General features: G+C 40.1%; 1 protein-coding gene across 2 annotated transcripts in view; it reads left to right on the top strand.

Annotated features, from left to right (window-relative positions):
- The first annotated feature begins 93 nt into the window (after window positions 1-93).
- The window catches only part of LOC143288055 (presequence protease, mitochondrial-like), a 41,923-nt gene continuing 22,255 nt past the window's right edge, over window positions 94-19,761 (top strand). The window contains exons 1-11 of one of the 2 annotated variants that reach the window (XM_076596324.1): window positions 94-192; window positions 5,557-5,647; window positions 7,508-7,604; window positions 8,363-8,469; window positions 11,877-12,028; window positions 13,250-13,364; window positions 16,151-16,247; window positions 17,690-17,850; window positions 18,073-18,196; window positions 18,575-18,663; window positions 19,384-19,512. In XM_076596324.1, the coding sequence (XP_076452439.1) occupies window positions 5,589-5,647; window positions 7,508-7,604; window positions 8,363-8,469; window positions 11,877-12,028; window positions 13,250-13,364; window positions 16,151-16,247; window positions 17,690-17,850; window positions 18,073-18,196; window positions 18,575-18,663; window positions 19,384-19,512 (1,130 nt within the window). In that variant the 5' untranslated portion in view covers window positions 94-192; window positions 5,557-5,588. Of the gene's footprint in view, window positions 193-5,556; window positions 5,648-7,507; window positions 7,605-8,362; window positions 8,470-11,876; window positions 12,029-13,249; window positions 13,365-16,150; window positions 16,248-17,689; window positions 17,851-18,072; window positions 18,197-18,574; window positions 18,664-19,383; window positions 19,513-19,761 lie in introns of those variants that run through there. The other variant, XM_076596332.1, reaches the window with a different exon arrangement.

The raw sequence follows: 19,761 nt of genomic DNA, 5'->3' as shown, positions 1-19,761 counted from the left end.
CCGACAAAGGTAATTCCATTTAGCACCATGTTAATCTGATGACTATATGTCGAAATTTAAGTGATTTGATTTTCCACAACATTCCAACTTTTTATAGCAAATGTATGGCTGCGCCCGTTGTGCATGATCTGTATCGTCTGCTGCAAACTGTTGATTTCTGTGTCCATTCCAGGTTATCTCTTTAAACTACCGGTACGCAATATGAAACGACCTTGATCAGGGTTTCTTAACTGTTATGCTGGTACTATTGTGTGTAACAGTTTGTGTTTTTTTCCCCTTCTCATGGTATATTTACATTACATCATTGATCATGATCATGTTCTCTGTCAGTATGTGTGACCTTCCCGGCTTCGCAGATTGAGGTCGGTGAAGACTTTCGATTTCAAGAGGGCTGAACTTAGACATTGTTATTCACATTTTTAGGTGTTTCGGAAAGGCTTCTAATCATTCACCTCCCAGCGTCTTATGTCAGGGATGTGAGAGTTATGCATAAATACGCTTTTCCATAAAAGATGCGTCAGCCTTCATCTCTCAGGTTGTTGAAGATTGCTTGAAATCAGTTTGTAGTGTGAACTTGTGGAAGTTTGTAAGGCATGCCTTTTGTCTCCTACACTGGAGTCCTCTACGCTGGAGGTTCTTCTGTACCTTTGGACAGCTCCCAAGCTCATGTTATGATTGTCATTGGAGGGTCCCAATCGGAGCATGCATATTGTTAGTTTGGTTGGACAAATGTATTGGGAGCCCTGTACTTCACACCCATTGCATTCATCTTCAGGGTCCTTCTGAGAAAGCCCAGAGTCCTGCTTGCCACTTAGCGATGGTATGGATTTGGGGCTCCCAAGACATGTCTGCTGCAATAGTGATGCCAAGGTACTTCACTACTTGGTAGTGATAACCTTCTGCAGTGGTTGGTTGTGAAGAACGTTGTCTTATGCATGGTCATTCTGAGGACTTGCCACTTGCTGATGTCCCAGCTGTCTTCCTTTACTTCCAACTTGCGAAGATCTTCTTGCAGTATGGACTGGTATTATGAGACAGAGCACTGGCAAATGGTGTCATCAGCAAAGAGTCTGGCGCTGGATTCGATCTGACTGGGCAGGTCCTTGATGTATAGGAGGAATGATGCTGGATCAAGAATGGAGCCTAGGGGAACTCCTGAATCTACTGAATGCTGTGGTTGACTTTGTCAAAGGTATTCTGAAAGTCTGTCACAACCAGGTCAACATGATTTCCTGCCTGAAGATCACTGGTCAGCTTGTCAACAAGTCCAAGAATCTGGGTTTCACAGGACCCACCTTGCCGAAAGCTATGTTGTTCTGGAACAATAACATTCTCTTCTGCGTAATGCATAATGTGGCTGATGACGATGTGTTCCATGACTTTACAGGTGATGCAGGTAAGCGAGATGTGTCTAGTTCTCAGGACGGTAGCATTCTCCCTTCTTGAGCATGGGGGTTACATGCACTGTTTTCCAGTTCTGAGGAAATTCACCACTCTGGAGGGACGAGTTGAAGATCAGGGTCAAGGAGGAAGCCAGCTCAGTAGCGAGTGCATGGAGTACTCTGAAAGGCTTTAATGCCACCTTAAAAGCTTCTTTTTTTTTCTTTTTTTTTTCTTTTTTTGCTGCCCCATCATTTGTCCCGTTTCAGTGGCATTACTCCCACGCCGTTCATTCCGACTCACCCATACACGGCCACACCTGGGTTTGTCCATCACATTCTCAGCGTTGGCAGTCCACAGGGAACCATCGATGTTTGGTCGCTAGGAGGCCACACACCAGAGGAGACCCTGCACTGCTGCTGAGTCACTTCGGTGGTGTTCAATGGTGCCTGTTCTGATTTAACTTACTTAGAACACCACCTACTAAACCCCCTACTGATGACAGTAATGGCTTATTCGCGGAGCCAGACTGAGTGAGCGTCCCTCCCAGCATGGAGACCGCCACCACGTCCCTCTAACGGCAGTCTCCCATGAATCCGCTGACACTGAAGACCTTGACAAGACTCAACCCAAGCATGGAAGTGGAGGGGTATTGAAACTGAGGTCACCATGACAGCAGGGCATGAAAGGCCACAGACTTTTGGACTTCTATTGTGTTTATATTGGTAATGATGAAGGAGAAAGAGGATGCCTATGATGATGATGATGTTGCTATGGAGGTTTATTTTGGTTTGGGACTACATGACAAGGCTGTACTCTACGCTTCCTTTCATAATGATGTCCTGGTTTCAAACAGGCCTGAGAGATACAGACACTTGCAGTGTTGGTCAGGTAATTAGAGCAACACACCCAAAGAGGCATCTGTGAAGTGGATGATACTCGACTGTGTATTGTATTGTATTGTATTTCTCTTTTTGTCACAACAGATTTCTCTTTGTGAAATTCGGGCTGCTCTCCCCAGGGAGAGCGTGTCACTGCACTACAGCGCCACCCATTTTTTTGTAATTTTTCCTGCGTGCAGTTTTATTTGTTTTTCCTATCTAAATGGATTTTTCTACAGAATTTTGCCAGGAACAACCCTTTTGTTGCCGTAGGTTATTTTATGTGCGCTAAGTGCATGCTGCACGCGGGACCTTGGTTTATCATCTCATCCGAATGACAAGTGTCCAGACCACCACTCAAGGTCTAGTGGAGGGGGAGAAAATATCGGCGGCTGAGCCGTGATTCGAACCAGTGCGCTCAGATTCTCTCGCTTCCTAGGCAGATGCGTTACCTCTAGGCCATCACTCCAGTCCCATGAAAGCTGGTCCCAGTCCTATAAAAGCTATTTCTGAAATATGTGCAAATCCAGGGAGAAAATGGGGAGGGATGAGACTTAGATGTGATGTCGCTGAAAACAGTGGTTTGGAGAGTACTGCAGGTATATTTGACGACATAATCGGGGGAAGGAAAAAAAAACCCCGCCTCCTTGATATCACCCATCTGGATGCAAAAACCCATTTCTCATCTGTTCTATGGGCAATATCCACAATTTTACCCCTCAAGACGGAATGAGTAATGTTCACAAGAAGGTGTGGGCGTTCACTCCGCCAGTCACACAGAGGTGTAGAGGGGAAGAAATGTGGATACAGGCCTGTTGTTTTGATCAAATCGAGAGATTCCTATCACAACAAGCACTCACTGAAGAAAAACACCAGCAGAACAAGATTCACTCCAGTGTTTAGGAGAATACCGATATGCCAATGGCCTGATGTGCCAATGTTTTTCGCACATAATTTTTACAGGGAAAACACACACACACACACACACACACACACACACACAGATGCATGCATGTACACATGTGTGCACACACATTTTGTCATCGTTTACATACACCCCACACAGACATACATTGCCAGACACACGCATATACATGCATGCACACAGAGACACAGATGCAGACACACACACAGAAGCACACACACACACAGATGCATGAGTGCGCGCGCACACACACACACACATGGAGATGATATTTATTTATTTATCCCCCACCCACCCCCAAGCCCCCTTGTCTAATAATGTAATATCACTAAACAGGGAAAAGACGTTAAACTAAACTGAACAGAGATGATTTCCATCACTATCTTGTTCAGGGTCCATTTGTCTCACAAAAACTTCAGTGGCATTTGACGTCAATTCTTTTTTGTGTGCTGAAATTATGTCAGCGGATAATGTGTCAATATACTTCATGGCTGTAGTTAGGTATACATTATTTAGATCTGGGATCTCTCACCAAAGAACCTAAGGTTCATCTGCATTATGAGTATAAAATATGTTTTGCTCAAACACACTTGTGACCTGTGTCTCTCATTTGCACATCAGTACTTTTCACTTCCATTATTGTCTTTCTTGATAGAAGGAGTAGAAGGATAGGGAAAAAGCAAGCTTTGAAGCATTTAGATTGTCCCTTCTTCTTCCATTTGATGCCCAGGGTCATAACGTTGACCATTTTGGCGGTGAGTGCCAGTTTGAGACAAAAAAGAAGGAAAAGAGTGGAGGTTATGGGATAGGTGGGTTTGTCAGGGGTCAGTGGGTTTGCAGATGGATACCTGAACAAATGTGACAAGGGTTGGGGCATTGACCATCTCCTGGGGCAGGACGCTCCAGTCACAAACTATCCTTGGGAAGAAGGCGTTCAGCCTGTTGTCCACTCTACAGGGGATTCTGTCAAAGATTTGTGTGTGGGTTCTTCTAACATGTTGCTGTTCTTGGTGGAGGTGTGGGCACCTTACTTTTGCAAGTCCCCTGCTGATCTAGAAAAGCATGGACAATCTGGCCCTACTCCTACACCTTTCCAGGATTTCCCACTGCTGTTCGGTGGTGCTGGTTGGTATCTATTGAGTACAAACCATGCTGCTGCCGATTGGATTGCTTTTATTTTTTCACTTCTTTCTTGTTCCATGCAGTGCTTGCTTAATCAAGAATAGTGCATATTAGGGACTTGCAGGAGAGTGTCTTGATTTTAGTTGTCACTTTTCTCGGGTTTCTTTGCAGGAAGTTGCGTGTCAAATTCTCTTTAGACACCATGCTGTCAATATGGTGAAGCGGAGTGTGATGCCTGGATATTTCGTTGACGCCGCAGCTTCCAGCAGGTGACCATTCAGGTGGCACTTATGAGGGCTGCTGTTTTTCCTAGTGTTGTATGTCAGGACACTGCACTTTTCAGGATGGAACTGCATCTCCCATTCTGTCTCCCTGGCCTCGAGTCTCTTGAGGTCAGCTCGTTGGGTGTAATGGTCGCTGAGGGCAGTGATCGGTATATAAAGGACTGTGTCATCTGCAAAGATGTGGGCAGGAGATGTCACTCAAGATGCTAGGTCACAGGTCTTTGTTTCATAACATATTTTGGTAGAAATTTTGATCATGGTTCAGTGCTTCATTTCCCAGGTATGTATTCATCAAACTTTCTGGAAATAGTTGAGGATTTTATGGAATTGTCTAGTTGATTCTTGAATGAATTAGTAGATGGTGCTTTTCTTTTTCTTTTTTTAAAGATAAAGTGGCAATTTGTTCCATACATTATTAGCTCTATTAATGAAACAAAACTTTCTTGTATTAGTACCGGTATTTGATTTTGAATTTTGTACAAAAACTTTTTTTTTTATCAGTGTTGTAGTTGAAGAGCATCCTCAGAGTACTGATAATTCAATTAAGGCACCACCTGTTATATGTATGTTTATTACCTGGTTTCAAATTTTGTCACAACTGAAACCATAACTTTTGTATGATTATGAAAGAATAAATAAGTTTTGTATTATAATGAAAAAATATAGAAGAACTATATAAACAGCTTTAAAAAAAAAAATCATGCCTTTATTTATTTATCAATTAGCAGGAATCACATGTGAACCTGAAGGCTTTGCTGTGAGCATGCATGCGTGTGTGTGTGTGTGTGTGTGTGTGTGTGTGTGTGTGTTTGCATGAGTGTGTGTAAGTGTGTGAGTGAGTGTTTGTGTGTGTGTGTGTGTGTGGTTTTGTATGTGTGTGTGAGTGTGAGACGGAGAGAGAGCAAGAGCAAAAGCAAAAAAAAAAAAAAAGTGCGTAAAATTATGTTCATACATTTTGTTTCAGGACTTGAAGTTCAGAAAGTGAAACATAACAAGATGCGTTTGATAACATCTGGATTGAATATCCAGCGGCTGCTGAACAGACTCTCAAACAGGTAAGTGAAAATCAAAGCTATGACTAAGTATGACAATCCCCCTTGAAGTTATATCCATATTTAACTTGCTGGCCCTTTTTCCTATTTTTGACTCACTTGTGTAAACAAAGTGAGTCTATGTTTTAACCCGGTATTCGGTTGTCTGTGTGTGTGTGTGTCTGTGTCCGTGGTAAACTTTAACATTGACATTTTCTCTGCAAATACTTTGTCAGCTGGCACCAAATTAGGCATAAAAATAGGAAAAATTCAGTTCTTTCCAGTCATCGTGTTTAAAACAATATTGCACCTCTGGGATGGGCACAAAAAAAGAAGCCTAATTATATGCAAACTGCATTTACTGTTATATTTATATTTTTTGTATTCTCTAAACTTGGCACTTTGACCTCTTATTCTGACACAACAACAAGAGGAGTCATTATTATCATTTTTGTTCAAACAGGAACTTCTTTTGCTAAGCATGGAATTTTTATTTATTTTGCAAACATTTTGGTGCAGATAGTAAAAAAGGGAAATTACTCTGTAATTAATGCTAGGGGACTTAATTTATCACAAGTGAGTCTTGAAGGCCTTGCCTCTCTTGTTTTTTTATGTAAAACATTAAACATGAATGCAAAACACATTGCATGTGTTTATGAAAGGGGTGGGGTGGATCTGTGAGAAGAAATGACCAAGTAAATAACAGGAGTTTTCATTGATGGTATATCATCATGGTATATCATGGTTTGAATTCCATGCATAATTAATGTGTATAGATTTTATTCATCATGACCTAAAAATGAAGAAGAAAAGGAAATAATGAATGGCCACTTACCTTTTTTTTTATTATTCTGTTTTTCGGGTTTGTTTTTCACACAGTACTGGAGACAGAGGACTTGTTTCATTACCATTTATTGACTCACTATGTTTTAACCTGGTGTTCGGTTGTCTGTGTGTGTGTGTGTGTGTGGTAAACTTTAACATTGACATTTCTCTGCAAATACTTTGTCATTGACACCAAATTAGGCATAAAAATAGGAAAAATTCAGTTCTTTCCAGTCATCTTGTTTAAAACAATATTGCACCTCTGGGATGGGCACAAAAAAAAGAAAAAGAAAAAAAGAAGCCTAATTATAATTTATATGCAAACTGCATTTACTATTATATTTGTATTTTTTGTATTCTCTAAACTTGGCACTTTGATCTGATATTCTGACCCAACAACAAGAGCAGTCATTATTATCATTTTTTGTTCAAACAGGAACTTCTTTTGCTAAGCCTGGAAGTTTTATTTATTTTGCAAACGTTTTGGTGCAGATATCAAAAAAGGGAAATAATTATTGCTAGGGGACTTAATTTGCTTTAAACTGATCTTTCTCGTCTTAAACATTACATTTTGAAATTATACTCAATACATAAAAAGCTTGGATTTAAAAAAAAAAGTGTATCACAAGTGAGTCTTGAAGGCCTTGCCTCTCTTGTTTTTTGTTTATGTATAATTTATTGTTGATTAGTTTTGGTCAGGGTTAATGTTAATTCAAAACCATAGACAGCCTCACTGGAGACTGTTAAGCAGGTGTATGCTCTGCCACTTTATTATATATCTTTGTGAATAAAACAAACAAAAAACAACACAGCAGGAAGCTGTGGCAGATGTATGCTCTGATGGCAGATGTATGCTCTGCCACTTCACAATATTATTATATCTTTTGAAAAAAACAAATACAAAAAACAACTCAAGAGGATACTGTTGAGCAGATGTATGCTCCGCCACTTTTATATCTTTGTGAAAAAAGCCTCAAAAGAGTTCATTTAAATCTATTCATCAACAATGCAATGATGATCCATAGAACAGGTAATACAAGACTGTTGCGGCTGTTTCAGACAGAATCAGGTTTGGCGGTACAGCAGCAGCAAAGCCCGTGAAGCAGCCAGAGCACTGAAACCAGGTGACAGAGTTCATGGCTACTCTGTGCAGAAAGTGAGGCTGAGAGCACTTCTTTGTGTTGTTTGAAAAGCTTATTCTGAGTCATGAATGTTTCTGAAACAGTATTTCTGTTTTTATGCTGAATCATCAGTGTTTTTGAAACAGTTTTTCATTTGGCATAACTATGTGTTCATTCTTCATGCTTCCCTGTCTTTAAAAAAAAAGGATTTTTCTTTGCCATTGATATTTTTTATGTATCCTGACAAGAATAAGTGAATTTTTTCAGTCATGTTTTTTTGTGTTATACATGTGTCGTGCCTGTTTTTAACAGGAAGATTTGCTATAGATCATGTTGCTTATATCCCAGCCAACCACAGTGGTCCATATCAGGGCTGTACTGTAGATCCGTGTCAGTTATGTTTTTTCCCAGTTACATGAAGGACTGAGTTACTGAAATCAAAGTCCTTGCACCACATTTTTTTGATGGATGACTTAGTGCCTAATAGTAATAGTCACTTTCTACAACAGATTTTAATTCTGTACAAATCATCTATAAATTCTCTTGGCTGATGTGGATTATTATACTTTGATGCTGTTGTGAAACTTTTGGGATCAGTCTTGAAACTGGGATGTGGAACTGAGCATTACTTAAAAGATACAGGTCTCTTTGCAAGCACAAGTTGTGAGGAGGATAGACTTATACAGAACTAGAATGCTTTCTCTGAACATTTTTGATTTTTTGATACCATTTACAGTTACCAGTTTTGAAGAGTGTCAACATGTTGCAGTGTCTGATGTGTTCTGACATACAGGTCACAGAGGTGCCAGAGTTCTACATGACAGCAGTGATGTTACAACATGACAAAACAGGGGCTCAACACATGCACGCTGCTCGAGAAGATGACAACAATGCCTTCAGGTGACACAAGAGTGAGACTTCAGACTTGAAATTGATTTATTCAGAAAGCTATTGACTCATTATTGTAAATACAAACGAGAGTGAAGAAAAGAAAAAAAACAACAAAACAAACAAACAAAAAACCAAAAACAACTACACATGGATAATTTCATGTCAGTAATTAAGAGAGAGACCGAGACCGAGAGAGACCGAGAGAGGATACAAAATTCTTTATTTCCAAGGATAATAGATAAGCACTGGTGGACTTTTGTTGCACTTTTTTCATCCAGTCCCCACCCTAAAAAGGGTCTACTCTACACAACACTAAATAATAAAGGCACAATCATGATGGTTATAACATATAAAGAGAAATGAAACTTGACACACACATCAGAATATAAGAATTGTGTTAGATTGGAAAGTAAGGGAGAAGAAAACATAGTATAGTATATATTATCAAATTGCAGGGAGTTGTGATTAACAATGAACATGTATACTGATAGAGATACACATAACAATAATTGGAGAACATTAATATAGCAAGGGAAGCTTGTGGGCTAGAGAGAGAGAGAGAGAGAAAGAGAGAGAGACAGACAGAAACTGAGACAGAGGGGGAAAAGCATGGAATGAAAGGTTTTTGTGTGGGTAGGACATCATGCATAATGTATACATATATCCACACATATATGCTCTTCCCTCATAAAAACAATGTTGTAAATTTATACAAGAAAGCAAACAAGGTAACACATGAATATAAAGAAAGAAGAGGAGAATTTCATAGGCAGCTGTCAAATACAAACTAACAGCCGCAACAAGATGAGCAAGATATAAAACATGGGGTATGGTTTAATGGGGTTTTTTTAAAGGTGGTTGGGCTATAATGTTGAGAGAGACTACATAAATGCATGTACCTTTATTTTCATGTTGTTTTCAAGATCAAAGAGAGATGCTGATGTGTTTGTGTTCATTTGTGTGTATGTTGTGTATCTGTGTGAATTTGATTCATATGTGCTGCAGGATATTTTGAGTTTGCTTCTCTTTGGCCTCATCTTGGTCACTTTTGTAATGTTTTGGGAAGTGGATTAAAAAAAAAAAAATCTTGAGCATCTATTGTTGGCAGTGTGTCATTGTCACTAACATACACTGTGCATTATGGGTGCAGATTGATAAGCACTGGTGATTTTTGTCTTTAAAAAATGGGAACAATTTTTTGTTTTACCACATCTAGCATTTATTCCAGTTCTGAATTAGCTAGTCTGACAGATTCACACTTTCTAAAAAGCTAAAGATATCAACACAGGAAAGTGCACTGTTTACCTACTCATTGATGGGTGCAGTGGTCAAATGAACACTGGATTCTCACCTTTGATTCCTGGGCTCGATCCCCAGTCTCAGCAAACCAGGTGGGTAAAGGGTGGAGATTTTTCAGATCACCCAGGTCAATATATGTGCAGACCTGCTAGTGCCTGAACCCACTTTTGTGTGTATGCATATGCAGAAGATGAAATTCGCACGTAAAAGATCCTGTAATCCATGTCAGAGTTGGGTGGCTTATGGAAATAAGAATATACCCGGTGTGCACATCCCTGAAAATGTGAGTATGGCTCCTTACATGGTGGGGGTAAAAATGATAATACATGTAAAAACCCACTCGTTACATATGAGTGAACATAGGAGCTGCAGCCCACGGACGCAAAAAATAAAAAACTTACCCCCTCTTTTCAAATTTAGCCTGAATTGCATCTGTCAGGTTGGATGCCATACTTAATGGAGGCCTTGGGTTTATGTGCATCCCCACAAAAAATGACATGGGTCACAGACCCACAATGTGCACACAGGGGAGTATTGATGAAATGACTCTTATTGAGAGTATGGCTGTGATGGACCAACACTGTACATAGATGGATGAACTGCTTTTGCAAAAACGGGCCCGAGAGCCCAACAGGGCACAGATAGGGTGAATTGCTTCTTTAGCAAGAATAGATTTGAGACTACACCATACAGATAAGATGAATTGCTTCTTTTGCAAAATGAGTCTGTGAGACCCACACAGTACAGATAGGATAAATTGCTTCTCTTGCAAAAATGGGTCTGAGACCAGTACTACACAGATGGGATGATTTGTTTACTTTGCAAGAATGGGTCTGAGAGACCCACACCATACAGACAGGGTGACCTGCTCCTTTTGGCAGGTAGGGTGGATTGCTTCTTATGCAAGAACAGGTCTCAGCATACAGATAGAGTGATGTGTTTCTTAACCCTTTCGCTGCCAGGAAAATAAGATTTTAGTGAAATCTATTTGCCAGGGTTTTTTCCCAAAAAACGGGTATAAATTTTAAAAAAAATGATGTGCTCTTTGTTATTGGAGAAAGACCCATAAAAGTATATATTTTCTGAAAGGTAAATGAATAAAGAATAGAAAACACATAATGTTTTCCCATTTTATATATTTTCAGTGAAATGCTGTTGTTTTGAAATCAGTATTTTGTTTTTTGTCACATTTTCAACTTGTTCATTACAAACATTAGTCCGGTAATTTGCACTAAAATATCATATTTTCTGGATCATGGACAAATGGATATCTGCACACACAAAATCATACTAGAACAACCACAGTAAAAAAAATTTTTTTTTTTTTTTAAAGAGATATATACACAATGCATTATGACTTCTCCAAGTGATAATATGGATGTGAGGCCATGCCCCCCCAGTCTCCACCCCCCTCCTCTTCACCCCTCTCACACAGTCACTTTATCCAGTTCTTATCAGACCACACTGGCTAAGTGCCAAGAAAATCGCTCACACTGCTAATAATTCGGTCACTTTCTGTCGTCTGCTACATCTGTACAGCCAGTATCACTCACTGATAGTCGTTTCTTGGCCACTCTCTTGATTGCTCCCTTTATTTTCTATCAAATCGTTCTATTAATGTTCATCATTGTCTTCGAATTTACGCTTCAATTCTTTCTGAGCATCAGCTAAAGAAAGCAATCTTGGTTGATTTAGTTCGCCACGATCGCATGTCTTGAGCACAGCATCAGTCCGACATTTTGTTAAGTGAGTGAGGAGAGGAGCCAGGCAAACACCTGCAGCAGTAATCCAACCAAAACATTCAAATAAAGGACTGCCTCATGACATAGATGGTGTTTCTAGCTATGAATGGAATCTAGAAAGACTGCCCAAGCTAAAGCTACCCTTTTTTTTTTTTTTTTTTGTCAACGAACTGAATGCAAACCAGGGAAAAGTCAGAATATTTTGATGATGAGTCATCTCGTCATTGTGGCAGTGAAGCGTACATGCTTGCGATGATGAGTTATCTCGTCATATAGGCAGCCTAGGGGTTAAGAGAAAATTGGTGTGACAGACCCACATTTTTTGGAACAAGTGTGTGAATAGCAAAGTAAAAGTTAACATTTGCTGTTTGTCAGTGTGATGTTTCGCACCACCCCCATGGACAGCACGGGTGTGCCGCACATCCTGGAACACACAGTCCTCTGCGGTTCCGAGAAATATCCGGTCCACGATCCTTTCTTCAAGATGCTGAGTCGCTCTCTGGCCACATTCATGAATGCATTAACAGGTTTGTCTCATGGCATTAATGCATGCAAGTAAACATGTGCATGCACACACATGCATGCGCACACACGTGCTTGCGCTTACATTTGTTTGCACACTATGCACACACGTGCTCAGATGCATGCAGGCTTTCATGTATGCACAAATGCACGCACGCACACATGCATGAAATAAGTTGCAAGCATTTGGAAAATATAATGCACGTACATGCATGCTTTGACTTGTATATGCTCATACCTAGACCCCCCCCCCCCCACACACACACACACACCCCACACACACACCACATGCCAGTGTTCTTCAGCCTGTGTGCATAAAGTAAATAATAATAATCATATCAATGATAATGATTATATTGATGATATTAGTAATGATAATAAAAATAATTATTATTATTGTTATTAATTGATGCATCCTATGGCAGCTCAAGGCACTTTACAATAAAACATAATGCACACACACACACACATGCCATTATAAAAGGAAGAAAAATAATCAGGAGATAATGAGTTAAAACACAAATGCATAGACAATATTGAAAGACTATGTGTTACATTATTATTTATTCACACACTCACACACACACACACACACACAGCAGCAGCAGCAACACAACAACCCACATACCTTTACATTATAACAATACCCATGTCTCTGCTCTTCCTCAAAATCACCATTGACAGATTGTTAAATAAACAAACCCAAACTTGCATTCTCGCTTACACATGCACTGATGTGTGCACATATGCGCACACACATGCACACACAAAGTTCAAATGGCTTATAACTGAATGTCATTAAAAAAGAAAAAGAAAAAGGGATTATAGGCCTATGCATAGGTGTTTTTTTTTAAAAAGGTGAGTTTTCCGACCAGTTTTAAAAGATTAAAGTGAGGGAAAGTAGCGAAGATCATGAGGTAAACAGTTCCAGAGAAATCAAGCTGAATGGGTAAAGGAAGGATCACAGAAGGATCTGGTTTTTACATGGGGAGCAAGTAGCCGTAGTGAATCAGAACATGATATGACTTGTAGTAGTGGGGTGTAGTTTGACTTCTCTCAGATATTCTTTGTTTTTTTTGTTATTGTTATCCATGTCTGAAAGCATGTGTGTGTGGCTGTGTGTGTATTCTCAGGAGCTACTGTCTCTGTGCACACCAAATTGGGCATTATCATCATTGTTGTTGTTAATTTATTGATGGTTCTTTTTCTTCCTGTGTAATTTTCAGCTTACGATTGGACCATGTACCCCTTTTCAACTCAGAATCCACAAGACTTCCGGAATTTGTTGTCTGTCTACATGGATGCTGCCTTTAGACCTCTCCTCAGGGAACTGGACTTCTGGTGAGAGTGGATTTCATAGATCTATCTATCTGTCTATCTATCTGTCTATCTATCTGTCTGTCTGTCTATCTATATCTATCCATCTGTGTATGTGTGTGTGTGTATTGTGGGTGTTTATTCATTCTTGGACCTGTGTGTGTGTGTGTGTGTTTTCTAAATTTTTTAACGGCTCACAGCCGTAGATATATATATGTATATATATATATATATATATATATATATATATATATATATATATATATATATATGTATATATATATATATATATATATATATATATATATATATATATATATATATGTATGTACACACACACACACACACACACACACACACACACACACATATATATATATATATATATATATATATATATACATACATATATACATACATACACACGTGTGTGTGTGTTGTGTGTGGTTCGTCCATCGGGATCGACGAGGACCATCTAGTTATCCTGGGGGTGGGTGGGTTGGGCTTTGTGGGTGCGCAGATGACTGGTCAGGCCAATCCGCGCCCAGAAGGTTCTGACTCAGTGTGGACAGGGGATGGTGGCGGCTGTCGTGGACTTGCTGGCACTGCTTTTCCTAGCCTGTCTGCGTTGCTCTGCTGCAGTGATTCTGTTGGCCTCGGAGGATTTGGCGCCTTTGTGGACAGCTGAATGCCACTTTGGTCTGTCCATTGCATTCAGCTCCCACGTGTCGTGGCTGTTGTTGAAGGCCTTCAGAGAAGTTTTCAGAGTGTCTTTGAAGCGCTTCTTTTGGCCTCCTTGGGAGCGCTTGCCATGTTGGAGTTCGCCATACAGCAGTTTCTTGGGGAGCCGGTGGTCTGGCATGCGAACTACATGGCCTGCCCAGCGCAGCTGGGCCTTCATCAAGATGGTGTAGATGCTGGGCAAGTTTGCACGAGTGAGCACCTCTGTGTCAGGGATCTTCTCTTGCCACTTTATGGCGAGAAGTTTTCTGCGGCTGGTGGTGTGGGAGTGGTTCAGCTTTTTGGCGTGGCATTTGTAGACCGTCCATGATTCACATCCATAGAGCAGTGTGGTGAGAACTATGGCCTTGTATACTTTGAGCTTCATCTCCAGGGTGATGCCTCTCCTGTTCCAAACGTTCTTATGGAGTCTCCCGAAGGCAGCGCAGGCTTTGGCGAGTCTGGCATTCACCTCGTCGTCAATGACAACTGTGCGAGAGAGTGTACTGCCCAGGTATGTGAACTTGTCCACCGCGTTCAGTCGTTGCCCGTTGATGAAGATGTCTGGTTCAATGTAAGGCTTTCCTGGAGCTGGCTGGTGCATCACCTCAGTCTTCTTTGTGCTGATTGTGAGGCCAAAGTTGTCACAGGCAGCAGAGAACTTGTCGACGCTGTGTTGCATGTCAGCTTCGGAGGCAGCGTTGAGAGCGCAGTCATCAACAAACAGGAAGTCATTGATGGTGTCTGTCCTCACCCTGGTTTTTGCTTGAAGCCTCCTGAGGTTGAGGAGTGAGCCATCTGTGCGATACCTGATGCCAATGCCTTTGTCAGCGTCTCTGAAGGCATCCGTCAGCATGGCTGAAAACATGAGACTGAACAGGGTGGGGGCAAGAACACACCCTTGCTTGACTGGAGACAGGGAATGGTTCTGAAGTCTCTCCGTTGTCTTGGACTAGGGCCAGCATCCCATCGTGTAGTTGCCGTATGATGGTGATGAACTTTCTGGGACATCCGTACTTCGCCATGATTCTACAAAGGCCATCTCTGCTAACAGTATCGAAGGCCTTGGTCAGATCAACATAGGTGGAGTAAAGGTCGGCGTTCTGTTCCTGACACTTCTCCTGGAGCTGCCTGGCAGCAAACACCATGTCGATAGTCCCGTGTTCTTTCCGGAAGCCACACATATACACACACACACACGCACACACACACACACACACATGTGTGTGTGAATTTGTGAGTAGGACTTCATGTGCATTTATATGTAGTGTGGGACCTGGGTTCATTCATTAGTCAGTTGACAGTTGGGCCTTCATGTCTGTAAGGCTGCGATATTGATGCCAGTGCATTGTTTCATCTGTGTGTGTGTGTGTGTACGCAAATGCGAATGCAAATGGTTTATTCATGAGGCCATGGTCCCTCATGAAGGGGTAAGCGAACAAATACCATTACAAAATAATCAAGAACAAAATCAAATTTCAACAAAATAATTGGTACCAGTGATGTGGCCATGTAAATACAGATGCCTGTTTCTTCAAACGATCCTTGCAGGATTGATAATTGAAGACTGAAAATTGTTTTATTTATTCTAATTATTTATTTTTTCTTTTTTTTTTCCTCTCACGAATCAAATGCTATTTCAAGTTTGAAATGATACTTTCAAGGATCATTTGTAGACACAGTATGTTAAAGTGACCAAAATCTGGGTGAGTAAAATTTTGTATATTTTTGTAGTTTGCCAAGATTTCCGTTTGTGGCATCGTCTTTGAGACTACTCCTCTCTCAAGACATTGTATAGGCGGTTAAAGGTAGGGTGCTGAGTGTTTCAAATGGAACCTCAGCGCTTCCTGTCTGCCCTGGGTCCGTAGGAGGTCCCTGTAACTGTGTGCTTAATAATGGAGGCTGGAGGGGTCCAGTCGAGAATCTTGCCATATGCTGTCAGTTGAAGGAGGTGGGACATGGAAATGTTTATGCATATGTACAAATGTGAAAACCATTTTAATGTGACAAATATTGAAGCCAGGGCAATGCTCAGGCACAGGGCTGAATGAGTCAATGTTTGGGGGTTATTTTTATGTGTGTGCCCGCAGCCAGGAAGGCTGGAGACTGGAACCAGAGGACCCTCAGAATACAGATTCACCCCTCACCTTAAAGGGAGTCGTTTACAATGAAATGAAAGGGGTCTTTGTAAGTAGTGACATATATTTTTGTTTGACAGTTGTTGTGGAAAAAAAATCCTGTTAAATATTAGCAGAGTTTTAGTTTGGTGGATAATGGTCTGGAAGTTGTGCAGATGTTTGGATGTATACATGCTGTTATCTCTATTCATTATGACTGTTAAGGTTTAGAAATTGTAGAGAATGAATAGAGCCTGAACAAAAAGCCTTCATATTTGTTGAGTTTCAGCTTGTAGCTTACAGGAGAGGTCTAAGAAGATTCTTTTTTTTTTTTTTTTTTTTTCAAGTATATTCATAGAGTTTTAGGACTGGTTTCAGGTAGAACCATGGAAACTGCCCTCATCCCTCTAAGTTTTCCTTGATTGCAGGTGCAAAAATATTATTTCATCTAATTTAAATCTTGTGACTTATTATTCAGTTATACATTCTCTATTTCTGCTCCTGTTGAAAAGTTATATAAGTGTTGTGTGAAATACAATAAGTTAATTATTGTTTTAGTTTCCAGATGCTGCATTTTGCATTAGAATGCAGCACAGAATGCTATGCTTTGATATCCAAATGATACAAAGAATGTTGTGCTTTGGTATCCAAATGACACATAGGATGCTATGCCTTGGTATTCAAATGTAACACAGAATGCTGTGCTTTGGTATCCAAATGCTACATAGGATATAGGATGCTATGTCTTAGTATTCAAATGTAACACAGAATGCTACATAGGATGCTATGCTTTGGTATCCATATGTTACCATAGAATGTTGTGTTTTGGTATCCAAACGATACATAGAATGTTGTGTTTTTGTATCCAAATGCTACATAGAATGATGTGCTTCGGTTTCCAAATAAGATATAGAATGCAAATTATCCAAATGCTACATACTGTGCTTTGGTATCAAAATAATGCATAGAGTACTGTGCTTTAGTATTCAAACGCTACATAGAATGATGTGCTTTGGTATCCAAATGCTACATAGAATGATGTACTTTGGTATCAGAATGATACATAGAATGCTGTGCTATATTATCCAATGCTGCATAGAATGCTGTGCTTTAATATCCAAATTTTACAGAGAATGTTGTGTTTTGGAATCCAAATGCTAAATAGAATGCTATGTTTTGGAATGCTTTCTTTTGGTATCCAAATGATGCATAAAACACTGTGCTTTAGTATCCAGATGCTACATATAATGCTGTGCTTTGGTATCCAAATGCTACATAGAATGCTAAGTGTCCAAGTGATATATAGAATGCCAAGTATCCAACTAATACATTCAATACTAAGTATCCAGTTGATACAGGAACTGAGATGTCAAAATCAAGAGCTGTGGACTCCTGACGTCAAACAGTCATATGCGAGGGGAAAAAAAGAAAAAGACACAGACCCTCCAAAAAGCACAGACCAGATTCTCTGCCAAACTATTAAAACGAATCCGTTCTGTTGTCATGTTGCAGTCTAGTTCTCAGAGCCTGTTTGCGACAGCAGCACTGAATCAGCTGATGCCCAGTCACACATACGGGGTGATCAGTGGAGGAGACCCAAAGTGTATTCCAGACCTCACATGGGCACAGCTGAAAGACTTTCATGCATCCCACTACCATCCTTCTAACTCTAGGTTTGTGTATGTTCTTCTGGATTTTATGTGTGTGGGGTGTGTGTGTGTGTGTGTGTGTGTGTGTGTGTGTGTGTGTGTGTGTGTGTGTATTATGTGTGTGATTAAGAATGTGTTTGTCTGAAGGTGCTTGCCTCAAGTCATCCCTATTGCTCCCTATATTTTTAGTTATTATTTTTGTTTGAATCCGATCATAATTGCTGAATGCGTCAAAATGTTGTGCAGGTTTTTCACTTATGGAAACTTCCCATTGGAAAATCACCTTGAGTACATTGGGAACTATCTGAATGGGTTTGACAAAATCTCCATCGACACCACAGTGCCCAAGGAACAACGTTGGAAAAAACCTGTGAGTAAATATTTTTTGTTGTTTTTTTTTTAGTGAGAAAAATAATTATTGATTTTTAAAAATTTAACTGCATGTTATTGAAGATTACATCTCCGACATGGGTATATAAATCATCATTGAACAAAGCAATACTTTGATAAACCCTGCAGCAGCTTTGATTTAGTATGGAAATATTGCCCTTTTTTTTAATTTTGCAGTATCCTCAATCTCTATTTTAGTGATTTGTGTCAAATATGATTATCTTACGAAACAGAATTTAATGATCAGTAACAGCGCTGCCATTTTCTGATGGAGATATGTGTGTGTTGTGTTTGTATACATATATTCACCTATGCATGGTGTGAATGTATGTGTTGACAAGAATGATGTTGCCGACAGAGACAGTACAGCATCACTTGCCCTCCAGACCCCATGGCACCCGACCCGAGAAAACAGACCACCGTCGCTGTTGCTTACCTTCTTTCAGAGTATGTCTGTTTTCTTGTTGTGTTTTTTTTGTTTTGTTTTTTTTAAATTAAATTTTCATTCCCGCAAAATTTTCACATACATGCATTTGATATATTGATCATTTTCATGTACCTGTCCTGTTTGAAGTTCACACTCTTGAACCTATGTCTGTCACGTATGTGTTATGTAGCACAGGGAGAAATCAGAAGTTCTTTGGTGTAACATTTACTGTGAAGTTTAAAGTTGTTTGTATTCTTCACCCATGACTTGAAAAACTCATGATTTAAATTTTCTGAAGGTAATAATTATTAGAAGTGCCAATATTTTAAGTGGTAGCATTTTTTGTACCTCAGGAAATATTAGACCTTATGGCGCTGTTTACTGATAGCACTTTTGCCCCTAGGGAAATATGGGAACTGCTGATACTGTTATTGACAGCACTTTTGCCACTCAGGAATGACTGAAACTGCTGATACTTTAATGGCTTTTTTTTTTTTTTTTTTTTTTTTTTTTTTGTCCCTCAGGAAATATTAGAACTGCTGATGCTGTTACTGAAACAGTGATAGCATTTTTTTTTTTTCATCAAAGGAGATATTAGAACTGCTTATACAGTTGCTAATAGCATAGTTTGCCTCTCAGAAAAAACAACAACAACTAGAACTGTCAGTACTGTTTCTGGGAGGACTTCTGCATTTCCTGATCAGCCCTGTTGACAGAGAGTGGGTGTTGTGTGTTTGCAGCATCACGGACACATATGAGAAGTTTGTGCAGCAGATAGTGTGTCATTTGCTGACGGACGGGGAGACAGCTCCCTTCTACAGCTCTCTGCTGGCTGCCAACATCGGCAGTGACTATGCTCCTATCACAGGGTGAGCTGCAGGAATTCTCCTAGTAGTGTGTGTGCTTGTGGGGGAGTGTTTACTCTGTGTGTGTGGGGGTGGGTCATGGGGGGCATGTGTGTGTGTGTGTGTGTGTAGGGCATATTTTGTGCGTTTAGATGCACTGGTTGGTATTTGCTATCTGGGATGTTGTCTTCGTGCATATAGATGTATGCTTTTTTTTTCTTTTTTTCTCTTGTATATCTGCATATGCCATTTTGTGCTTTTGTATATATAAGA

The sequence above is a fragment of the Babylonia areolata genome, chromosome 1 (assembly GCF_041734735.1).
Source record: "Babylonia areolata isolate BAREFJ2019XMU chromosome 1, ASM4173473v1, whole genome shotgun sequence".
Taxonomy (NCBI): Eukaryota; Metazoa; Mollusca; class Gastropoda; order Neogastropoda; family Buccinidae; genus Babylonia; species Babylonia areolata.
Note: the sequence above shows the minus strand (reverse complement) of the source record. Positions and strands in the feature narration are given on the sequence as shown.